This window comes from Amblyomma americanum, chromosome 2 (assembly GCF_052857255.1).
Source record: "Amblyomma americanum isolate KBUSLIRL-KWMA chromosome 2, ASM5285725v1, whole genome shotgun sequence".
Classification (NCBI taxonomy): domain Eukaryota; kingdom Metazoa; phylum Arthropoda; class Arachnida; order Ixodida; family Ixodidae; genus Amblyomma; species Amblyomma americanum.
In genome coordinates, this window is record NC_135498.1 from 160,732,624 (window position 1) to 160,743,837 (window position 11,214).

The 11,214-nt window shown below is 45.2% G+C and overlaps 1 protein-coding gene across 1 annotated transcript; it reads left to right on the top strand.

Moving 5' to 3' along the window:
• Positions 1-3,125: 3,125 nt before the first annotated feature.
• LOC144119215 (uncharacterized) lies at positions 3,126-10,892 on the top strand. The gene is made up of 3 exons (XM_077651892.1): positions 3,126-3,336; positions 6,253-6,438; positions 10,675-10,892. Exons 1-3 carry the CDS (start codon positions 3,225-3,227, stop codon positions 10,776-10,778), a joined length of 402 nt encoding a protein of 133 aa, XP_077508018.1. The 5' UTR covers positions 3,126-3,224; the 3' UTR covers positions 10,779-10,892.
• The last annotated feature ends 322 nt before the right edge of the window (positions 10,893-11,214 follow it).

Below are 11,214 nucleotides of genomic sequence, written 5' to 3' on the forward strand. Positions count from 1 at the left end.
TACAAGTTATTGTAAAAAAAGATTACATAAAATCTGTTGCGATGACAGAAATTTTTGTGTTGAATTTCTCGACTTGAATTTATTTTTCAGCATGCTCACTGAGTGCTGCGCGGTTTTATGAAGGTGGGAGATGGCAGAATATCAACGTGTATTCATCACTGACACGCTCCGGTATGCGGCCTAATAAAATCTTAGTACCAAGGCTCTTCTCAGCAGGATGTAAGCCTGGTATTACGTTCTCAGTGAATGTACAGAGGCCCCTGGACTGTTGCTATTTGCATAAAAAGTGTACTCGTCCCTTTTAAAGAAACATATAGCTGCCACGCGTAGTGGACATTGGCGAAAAAAATTAGCATCGCGGTAATTTTAATGGTGTGTGGTATAAAAGTCAGTATAAAGTGCTGTAAGCTGCTAAAATCATACCGGTTTGTAGGCGGAACTTTTTCATGGTCCCGCTAGGTCAAGAAAATGAAGTCCGTAGGCTTTACAGCTGTCCTATTCTTAATCTGTCTCTAGTCAGCGCTTAAAACAAATATATTTTGCAGCGGCAACCGCTATATAATCATGACCTGTCTTTTCACTTCTATGAAAACGAGCGTGGAACATCCGAAAAAGAAAAAAAGATACAGTATCCCAACCCGTGCCACTAGGTGTCACAAGCTTTCCTTACTCTTTCAGCTGCATGCAAAGCAGGTGAGTTTACTCATTACAGACCATTTAAACGGACACTGAGGACCAATTTAGCTTCGCCTGCACTGTTTGATTATCGGATTCTAACACCGTTTGATTACCGGATTCTAACACAGTTTCATCTGCGGATTCATCATCAGCATCATCAACATCTTCTTCAGCGTGACTACGTCCACTGACGGCAAAGGCCTGTCCCATATCTGTCCAATTAACCCTATCCGGTACCAGCCCTAGGCATGCACACTTTTTAATCTCATCCGCCAACCTAACTTTCTGCTGCCCCCTGCTACGCTTGCCTTTTTTTGGAATCGGTTTGGTTTATGAGGGTCATGTCAACTTAAGGACAGAGTGACAAAATGAGAAAGTAATTTAAAAATATAGGAATGCTACTGCGTAAGGAATTTATCAAGGACTACAGTGCAACAAACCGCATGAAAATACGTGAAAGCCATGGTCACCATTCATGCGAGCAGGGCAGTCAGGTCAAAAGCACTTTGAAGAAAACTGGCACTGAATTTGCTCAAGCACTCCATGTCTATCAATATGCCCCAGGTCTGTAATGCTTAATGCATTTGGCTGTGGGATCTCCGTCCTTCGTTTGTTCATGCCTGCATGCCTCGGTTCTTTTTTTCCTGCCGGTCCCCTTCTGCTGAGACTAACTGAGTGTTCGCGCTCCGTCGCCGACACCGCGTGAAGTTAGCCGCGTACGCTGGACGCTTCGCTCTAAGGCGTTTCCAGGCGACAAAGCATAGTCACAAGTGTCCACGAGTGGTGCACTGCCAGCTAGGAAAACGTTCGTCGTAATCATGATAACTTGGCGGCGCATCCCGCGCTGTCTCGAAAATGAAACTTACCCGCGTCGCAACCGCGCCGCATGCCGGACCTTGGTTAGTTGTTTACGAGTCACCAAGGTGTTTGCGTTTGCTACCGGCCGTCGACACCTGGGCGTTGGTCGACCTCCGACGGCACATCGGCGTGATCGTCACTGAATGAATCGATCGGTTTGATCGGCGTCATAAGTCGGCAGAAACTGCGCTCTGCTACAACCTCATATCGTAGCGCCGAAGTAACGCAAGGGACCCTCATCGCTTCCACTGCAGCTGTCATTTCTTCGTGTTTACGACGGATAATACAGCATTCCTACCTTTTTCGTCGTTTATAGCGGCCACGTACGCGCTAAAGCACTCTTAAATTCGAATACGCCTGTATGAGAGTATAGAGCGAAAAAGGTGCCCACAAGCGCACTACCTATTATAAAAGAGAGTGAGCTAGACGACAGCTTACCCCCCTTTTTACTCCCTTCTGTTAAGGTGTACGCCCAATTCATTTCCTGAGGATCGCTTCCTCCTCTTCGGGATGACAGGCTTTCGCTACCGCTTTCCGCAAGCGTGCTTCGTCTGAACCATGCGACGATCCACCACTGACGATCAGAACCCCGTGCGACGAAGAAGTGTTATTTCTCAAAAAAGCAGCCGCGCACTCGTAAACTGCCCAGAAGTCAACGAAAGCGTGCGCCTGTGGCGCAGAAACAGACGGCCCGAGAAACGGCGCCGATCAGCAGCCACCAATGGCAGCCACACAGAAGGCACCATGCAAGGCGCGCTGAGCGCCACGTATCAGGCCAGACCAATCACAGCGGCTTTCTGGAGGCGGTCCCATTTTAACTCGTAATGCTTTTGTTTTTCATCGTAGACACGCCATTCCGAAGGGAGGAGAACTGCGGTGAAAGCAGCTTTCCGGTGACACCAATTCTTCAACGAGCGGCAGTGCAGAAGCGGAGCTATCGCGGTTCGCGCTTGGAAATTGGGTGTTTTCACGGAGATTTCAGCCAGGTTTTTGCTACCTATGGTTACAAGAACTTTTTTAAAAGTCACTTCTGATCTATTTTCGGGGCAAAATTTCTTTAAGTGTAATTATACAAACCTTACAGAAACCACACTGGATGTTTTCTCAAATTCTATTTTCACTCGATTTCAGCGATTCGATCCCCGCGTCGCTTTAAAGCTTTAATAATACCATGCAGAAACGGCGCAACACACACGCTCGGAAATAAATACGAAGCACGAAACGGCGTTTTTGTGTGTCTGTGTATGTGATTTCCACTTCTGCATCAGTTTGTCCTTAGGTCGTCCCTCTTCAGCCAGCTGACGGGCAAGTTATGAAAGCAGCAAGGAAATATAATGATTATAATTGGTTTTGTGGGGAAAGGAAATGGCGCAGTATCTGTATCATATCGTTGGACACCTGAACCAAGGAAACAATGCCATAGCGCTTTTAAAGGCGGGAAGGGTACAGCTTTATCAGCCAAGCTCTGGCAAGTTTGTCCCCTAATCAGCTGTCATTCACTTCGCTTCACCACTGTTGCTTGCTGCATTTCTGAATCCAGCATCTCGATCAATGTCATCTGTGCTACTTTATCCCCTCAACTGCAGTATCGACTTGACGGAGAGGGTCCTTGAATCAGCTGCAACCACTCTACGGAATGCAACGTCACTGCAGGCCGCAACAGCACAGAGCGACACGCGGCAGGTTACATGTCAATCACACACGGCAGAAGGGACCGGAACGTCACCGTTGGAGTGCGCGGCTGTAACCATCATGGATCTGGAAAGGAGTATCCCGTTAATTTCGTCTGGCATGGTCTAGGTACAGTACCACATTTTACTTTGCATCCTTCACTGGCATACCATACGCCACTATGTTGATATTTATATTGACCTGGAAAATATACGATTATTTGGGATTTAGTGGCATGCAGAGAATGGGTGGAGTCACTCCCGAAGTATGGAATCGCTCATCCTCCGTCGGTTTTAGGTCTGGGCCACAAGTCGAGGATTCTTGGAGATCAGTTCTAACTTTGAGGCCACTGCGGAATACTGTCAGTCACTGTAAAAGAAATATTGAAGCTGATGGGCGATTCTTGCGATGCGATCTTTCTTCCAAAGTTTCTTCCATCGCTCCCATCGTGTAGATAAAAGTGCCATATAGAACCATTGGGGAACGTTTTTGACAATAGCAAGAACGTTAGTAGCAAAAAGATGCAATCCTGCCGAGGGCAGATCTGTCGATATATTGATTATTATAGTTTGATCTTACAATACATAAAAAGTTACACTCATAAACAACTTTCCGTCGAAAAATGCGCTGGTTCAGAATTTCTGGGTATGAGGTATTCACGTCTCTCCTTTTGCGTCAACTGAATCATTGTGAAGAAATATGTGAAGTGCTAGTTACTAGTTTAATGTGATCCAAATTAAACTTGTGGTAAAAAAATATGAAAGCCCCACTAATTTCGGAATACCTTAAGATCACCGCCATTTATTTGCCATTTCTTTTTCCAGAGTCCCGGCAGAACCCTACGAATGAATTTCTGAACATAAACACGACGAAGCATAAAGAAACATACTAGTCATAATACTTTCTGTCACGGCTCCCTGACTTCTATGAAAGCAAAGATTGCATAGAAACAGATGAAAAAGGGGTTACCCTGCTTAATTCTTGCGTGAATGATCTGTGTAGGTTGCCTTTAGGGTCGACGCCTGTCCTCGCTTTCAGCCAGTTTTTTTTTTTTTCGTGCGGAGGCCGTTTGTGCAACTTTTCAGGAAATTTTCTTGCAGCCTACGTTTAACCTGTTCATTTTCTTCTTTTAAATTTGCTTTTCATGTAGCTTTGATAAACTTTGTCTAAAATACAGTTAGAGTTGTGCTCCAAAGGCAGATAACAAATAACTTCACTGGATATCCTAGAAGACAGAAACGGCAGTAGGTCTAGTGCTCTGGAAGACTTAATCAGTGCTGATTATTTAGATTAAAAAGGACTTTCGGTGAATACTGCCGATTCTACTTTTGACAGACTTGCCTAGTAGACGCAACACTAGTGTATTTGTTTATAGAAGGAGACTATGAGTTAGCAAGTCTATTGACACCGGGCGCTGGAGGCTCTAGGTAACCGGTCTGATTATTATTTATATTTTTATAAAACATCGCTTTATATTAAGATTAATTTACTACGTTTGGAAGCAGTTAGGATGACATTGCACGGTCCCCTGCAGCTGAGGCTTAAGTGCCTCTTATGACAAGAGATTACTCCGCCTGGAGGCTTCTTAAGCGGATGGACGGATTTTCTTTCGTCATTTCATTTCTTAACACGTCTGAGTAACTACATGGCCTTTGAGAGTCGACGCAAGAGAGGGATCCGAGCAATTTAGACCACTTGGGAATGTTTGTTGTGCAGTGACATTGCACAGAACACCTGCTCTTTGTGCATTTCGTCTTCATCGAAATGTCAGTGCCGCAGGGGGGCTTCGATGCCCCACCTGGTGCTCAACGTGAAAGCGTCAAACCCACTAAGTCGCCGCAGCGTGTAATGGCACAATTATAAAGGTATCAAAACTGCCATAATATGCGAATATCGCTCGCACATTCAAAACGCAATTCTTTAAAGGGCTAAATTTACTATCCAGGATACATTTATGACGCGGGCGAGGTCCTCTGCAGATCTCAATCTGCGGCGTGTTGAAACCGCTGTATATACACTGAGAAATTGATATCTCGCGAATTTTCAATAGTCAGCACTCGGTTCATTGTGGACATCTTGTACTCGTAGGGTGGTGTCCTTGAAGAATAACCTTAGAAATAATAGTTGGTGTCGAGACTGGAGTGAAGACTGGCTTTCCATTAACGAAAGTCTGCTTAGTAACTGCCGTGAAAGGAATTGCGCCTTGTCGCGGAGGAAAAGCGATGCTTTCGCAGCATTTCGTTTGCGTCGAATGCGCATGGGTTTCCCGCTGTCAGGAAGAGCAAACTGAGACTGAATACATTTTGTCACTGTCCTCTCTGTCCCCACTTCTGGTACAAGTGTCCGTATTATCCAGCGGATCCCTTTTGAGAAGTGCTTCGGCAGTAGGGTTCGTTGCTTCCGTTTCGGCAACAGTTGTCACCCTGATTCCTTTTTTTTTTTACTATGTAGAAGGAGGAAATGTTTCTCGGACGGAACGGCCACAGACAGAAAGGAATTGTTGTTAATTTAAGTAATTAACACACCCCAGAAGCAACGGAATTAAACCGCTGAAAGGCAGTGAAAGTAATAGTGTAGAATGGAAAGTTCTCCAAGGAAACTCTCACACAATAATAGACAATTATATAGCTCCGAAGAATAAAAGAACGTTCACTGGAAATATAATCGAAGCAACGTTTCTGATTCAAAGATAACTGCTAATGACGCAGAAACCGCTGGTGGGGTCAGCGTTGAGGAACACGATTCAGTTCGCGGGAGGTTATCGCAGGGGAGGATTTCGAATACACAAATCTTTCTGAGGCCGTGACCAAACCCAAGAATCCGCGCTCAGCAGCTGAACGCTGTAGCCTCTGCGTCACTGCGGCGAGTTCCGCTATCATTTCCGTTATGAGCGAATTGTTTTTGCATGCATTACATGCTATCAAGACACTGCTTTCCGTCATTTCGGTCCTGCTTACAGGGTCATGCTACGCTCCTCCGTTGCAGCAGATGAGAGAACGCCACTGCAAGGAAATGTGAAGTGAGTTGAAGTTTTTCAATTTTCAGAATACACCGTCGCTTACCACTTCCGAGTTTTTTACATCGATGGCGACGCCTTGCTTCGCTGGGATCAATATGGAAACGAAGGCGCTGAAATTACCGGCCTGTGCGGTGGCGACTGGAAAGTTCACTACGAGACCAAGACGTTTCCGTACACGCGAGTGCACGACCATGAGAGTGTAACCGTACAAGGTGAGTTCCCCCATTTTTCTGCCGTTTTTTTACTGCGAAGGCGTGCCTTCTGGTATAAAGTATTAACTTACAAATAACAAATATTTTGTTCTTCTTGAGATGCTTTTCGTATCGACAGAAAAGTCGTTGGATAGTCGCTGGCAATTCCTCATTGAAATCGAGCGCTTATATCAGGAACAATAAATGACGAAATCGAAACACCCTAACGTAGGCTGGAAGCCATTCCTTGCTTCGAGCATTTTAAAGAGCTGGTATAGCAGTGGCGTTGCACATTTTTAGGCTTTTATAAACGGTACCTTTTTGGAGGAGAATTTACGTGTTCATCTGTGCTGTTACTGATGCCTTGAGAGAGATAAGAAAGGAAACGATAGCGTTTGATTATGCGACGGCACCGTTGAAAGTATTTTGGGTGCTCTCGCCCTTGAAGTGTGTCTATAAAGTCGTTGCTACCGTACATTCAACTACCTGCGTTGGCAACTTTAGCGTTGGCGCCGAACGTTAATGACCAGACATTTCTAGCTTCAATCACAGTGCGAAAATTATTACAATGTTTGTCACTTAAGACTGAGTTATTTTAAAAAAACAAATTCTTACATTTTGCTGATGGCGGAGAACGGCGCTTTATAGGTGCTATCTTTATTTAATACAGTCAAAACATTCAGTACAGCAAATATTATAATCAAAGCATCCAGTAAATCCAAGCGTTGTAAAACTGAATCCTTCTTATGATGTACCAGGTCTTTCAATGAAGCCCGCCACTAATTTTTAAAATTGGGGTTCTTTGAGTCAAAGAGAAGCTTTTTGTTACATCGTATGATACTGGTATTCGCGGACGTTAGAAAGCAGGCGAATAAGGTTAAAGGTGTCATGACACCATTTTTCAGACGCGATCTGTTAACTGCATCTTGTTCTCTGTGCATCTCGAAACCAGAGGGCAAAATATGATCGCATTTGGTGCAGCGAGTAATTCGTAATTGAATTTGTAAATGTTCCCTGAACCGTCAGCCAACATTGGCGCGCTAGTAAATCTTTAGGGGCGTTACACGCTCGCAGCCCATGACGACTTATACCTACGGTCACGTGCCTGCTCGCGACTGAACTGCGCACTACGCGCAGTGAGCGTAGGGGAGTTGGTTGTTCCAGCTAGGAGTGCAGAGGGGTACAAAGGCAACGAAGGCCTGTGTCCTTCCCTATTCTGTCCAGCTACTGCCCGGTGTGTCACCACAATGTGTCACGACCGGACTCGAGTAGTCGCGCGCTCTGCTCCGCACCGACAGTGCGCGCGGCACTTTTGCAGCAGACGACGGCGATGTCGGTTTATGGCGTCACTCAGGTTGCTTCGATATCGACGTCACTGTCAGGGGGAGGGGCTTAGAGCCGAAACTTCTACTTGCAATTTCTAGCTCAAATGCGCGCGTAGACACCTACTACTTTTTTAAGTATGCACAACAACGTCGTGGCTAGTGCCTACTACGTAAAACCACTATTTGTTGGTAGACTATGTATGTCATAACCCGCTTTATTAATAAAGCGATTAACTGGATTCTAACAGTGAACTTTTTAACTATTACTGATGTGCGTCAGATTGCAAATACAGATTTGTAGCCAGCCGTTAGCAGTAGCCGTATCACTTTTCAGAATTTCGAAAACGCAATTACACTCACCGTTGTGCCTCAGCAAAATGTAGGCCATTTCTCGCGCCATTCCAAAACCGCGCGCCAGCGGTGAGCGCACAGCGGCGTCCATCACAACGCGTCACTTCGTAGCGCATGCCACATTCTCTCTACGGCCCACCCGACCTGCAGCAGTAAAGTGGCGAAGAGCAGAGAGGAGCGGCGCGCGGGCAGGGCCCAGATTGCCACGTGGTACGCGCGGCACGGAGTGGCGCGTTTCGATGGAGGTCGCTTTGCGCTCTCTGCCGGCGCACTTTTTGCGAACGCCGCGAGAAATGGCCGAAATTTGTTGAGCAACCACGGCGAGGTTAATCGTGTTTTGAAAGTTCGAAAAACTGGCATACCTATTACTAACGGCCGGCCACAAATCTCTGATTGCAATCAGGCGCCTTTCGGTAATAGTTAAAAAGTGAACCTTTAGAATTCACTCAACCACTTTACTAGTCAAGATGATTCTCCTGTTTTCTGGCGTTCACCAGCGCTGGTATTACTATGTCGCAAAAACCTTCCTTTTACCTGAAAAACAAACTATTTCTGAAAATCAGTAGGTCTTCCCTGAAACACCCAGTGTATGGCAACTACAACCATTTGTCACACTATTCGACTAAATTTTACTTTACATAATCTCTAAAAGAAAACCTATGCTTACTTGATGGATGCAGTTGCGATTTCTTTTATTTATTTATTTATTTATTTATTTATTTATTTATTTACGTAATTTATACTGTCAATCTCATCAGCCATCGTAACAGAGTGGGGAAACGAAAAAGCAGGATGACATACAACTCTGACAAGGAGAAATGATTCGAAGTACACATTATTCCATTTCATGAAATTACAGATCGATGACATAATGTTGAGAACTAGAACAAGGAAAATTTTACAAATATTATTACAACGCTTAAACTAAACGTGTAAAGAACCGCTTCAGAGGCGCATAAGCAGTGTCTCTAAAGAACACGTTTTCTTCGATACAACTTAAAGCAGCGGCTTTTCCCCGTCAAAGGACCCGCTTCCAGCCAACGGCGTCGGCCGATTCTCATGAGCCTGCTGGATTTACACTGCTGAGAATGGCAGATAAAAAGGGATGGTCCCCTCCCTGCACTGTTACGCTAGCAGCTTCTTGAGAATCGGCCGACGCCATTGGTCGGAAGGGGGCCCTTTAAGGGGGAAAGCGGTTTCGTTCTTGAGTTGTACCCGAATAAAACTACAAGAAAATTGTTCTCTAAGAATAAGTGATGTTCCCAAAAGAAGCCCGAAATCCCACTGTTACTGCAAAACAAAAATCAAAGTTTAAATGTTCTGAAGTGTTATTCGTGCTGATGAAAATGTCCGAAGTAAACAGCTTTGAACACTTTGGTAGCAGGCGAGATTACCAAATGAAGTTCAATTGAGAGTAGCCTTTTCCCCAGGAATATTTGTTTTGTTCATTTTTCGTGAAACCGTTTATTTTCTACCCATACGCGAAACCATGTCACTTTTTCAAAAGAAGTCGTGTGAATTGCAATAACACCTTTGCAGCTGGTTAGTTAAAACCTTCACTGCGTTAGGTTAGGTACGGATATGTAGTAACCTCATTTACTGTTATGAGCGTCCCTGTATCAATGTGACCTCTTAGTAACACCGTCTTTTCCACGACTTGCGTAGGAAGTACCCACAAGAGGCAGTCTAGCGAAGTGCTACCTGAGTGAAGGCTTTAATGCCGCATTTTTCTGTACACTGTAAAATGTGGTTCCTAATATTGCCTAATGTGCCATGCCGCAACTCACCGCACCGCATGGTGATATCACTTTGATTATTCAGTCCGTATAAAAAAGGTTTTTTTGAGAGCAATGGAAAGCCGGATTCTGAATTCGACCGGACATACACGACGAAGTACTTAAAAGACACCAAAATGCGCAATATCGCAACATGGAATCCGTGGCAGGTCGAAGCGCTCTATTCAAAAGAAAAGAATGCTAAGCTATAGAAAGGATGCCACAATGTTTTGAAGGCAGTCTGAGCGGGCTCAGGTAATTTCGGGGAAACTGAACGTTTCGCCCGATTACGAAGCGTCGGTGCTGCAAGTTCGGCGCGCTTTACTATCTTCGTAGCAACGGCAGCTTAGCCAGTCCTTCGGATAATTACCAAAGGAAACACAGTGAGCAGGGCGCACTGCATTCCTCGGTATTAGCTTAGCACACGCAAGCAAGGCCGACACTCCAGCTGTCCCCCGTTAAACCCGCTATACTTAGTGGCACGGGCAGGGACACTTTATTTTTCAACCTTTTTATAGTCCCACAATGAGTTTTGTCTCCTATCGTGCAGTCACTTGTTTTTCGCAGTGTCTCCGAACGCTTTCCAAACTCGGTCAACAGCTCGGCGTCCGCAGTGTAAGCATGAGCGAATGTTACTGCTGAAAACATTCCTGTCGGGAAACTGAAAAGCCGTGATGGGTTTTGGAAACGTAGTACTTGTTGTTCCCATTGGTTCGGGTGGAAAGCGGGACCCTAATTAATGCACCAGCACCTCTCATGCACTATGCACGGCGGTTGGTTTATGAAATTGTGTTTTTGATTTACAGATTTGCCAACAGAGGCCGGGGACTGCGAGTTCTTTGTGCAAACGTACAGAGAAACCAAAGGCTTAAATTACTACAGTTTTCCCAGTCGGGCCTACGAGGAGTGATGAGCAAGTGTGACGGCCCAGTAGTAGTGGCTTTCCTGGCTTTTGCCTTGCGCCAAGCTCTGCGTGTTCTTAAACGACTTCATTTTTAATAAAAAGGACTTTGTTGCCGCACCACCCAGGCGTATAAGTTTATTTTGTTGAGGTCAGTTTCTTCACTCGAGCCGAAATGCACAATCCAGCACCATCCTCACTGGGATACACTCTGACATGCCGAGACAATGATAATACAAATAGTGTCCTGAAGTGTTCATAAATTATTCAAAACTGCAGGAAGAAGTTCCTGCGTATGCAGTGTGAAGTGTGTGTGAGCATTTAAATCTTTATTCGCAAGAGAACGGCAGTTCACAATTGGTAGCGAGGTGCTGGAATTGGTAAGGGAACGCGTCTACTTAGGGCAGGTAGCGACCGCTGATCCGGATCATGAGAGGGTATTAAC

Bases quoted from the DNA above. Each gene is read 5' to 3' on its own strand.
- LOC144119215 (XM_077651892.1), top strand. From the start codon at position 3,225: ATGTCAATCACACACGGCAGAAGGGACCGGAACGTCACCGTTGGAGTG. The intron at 3,337-6,252 runs GTACAGTACCAC...TTCAATTTTCAG, and splicing joins TTTCGTCTGGCATGGTCTAG to AATACACCGTCGCTTACCAC. The intron at 6,439-10,674 runs GTGAGTTCCCCC...TTTGATTTACAG, and splicing joins TGAGAGTGTAACCGTACAAG to ATTTGCCAACAGAGGCCGGG.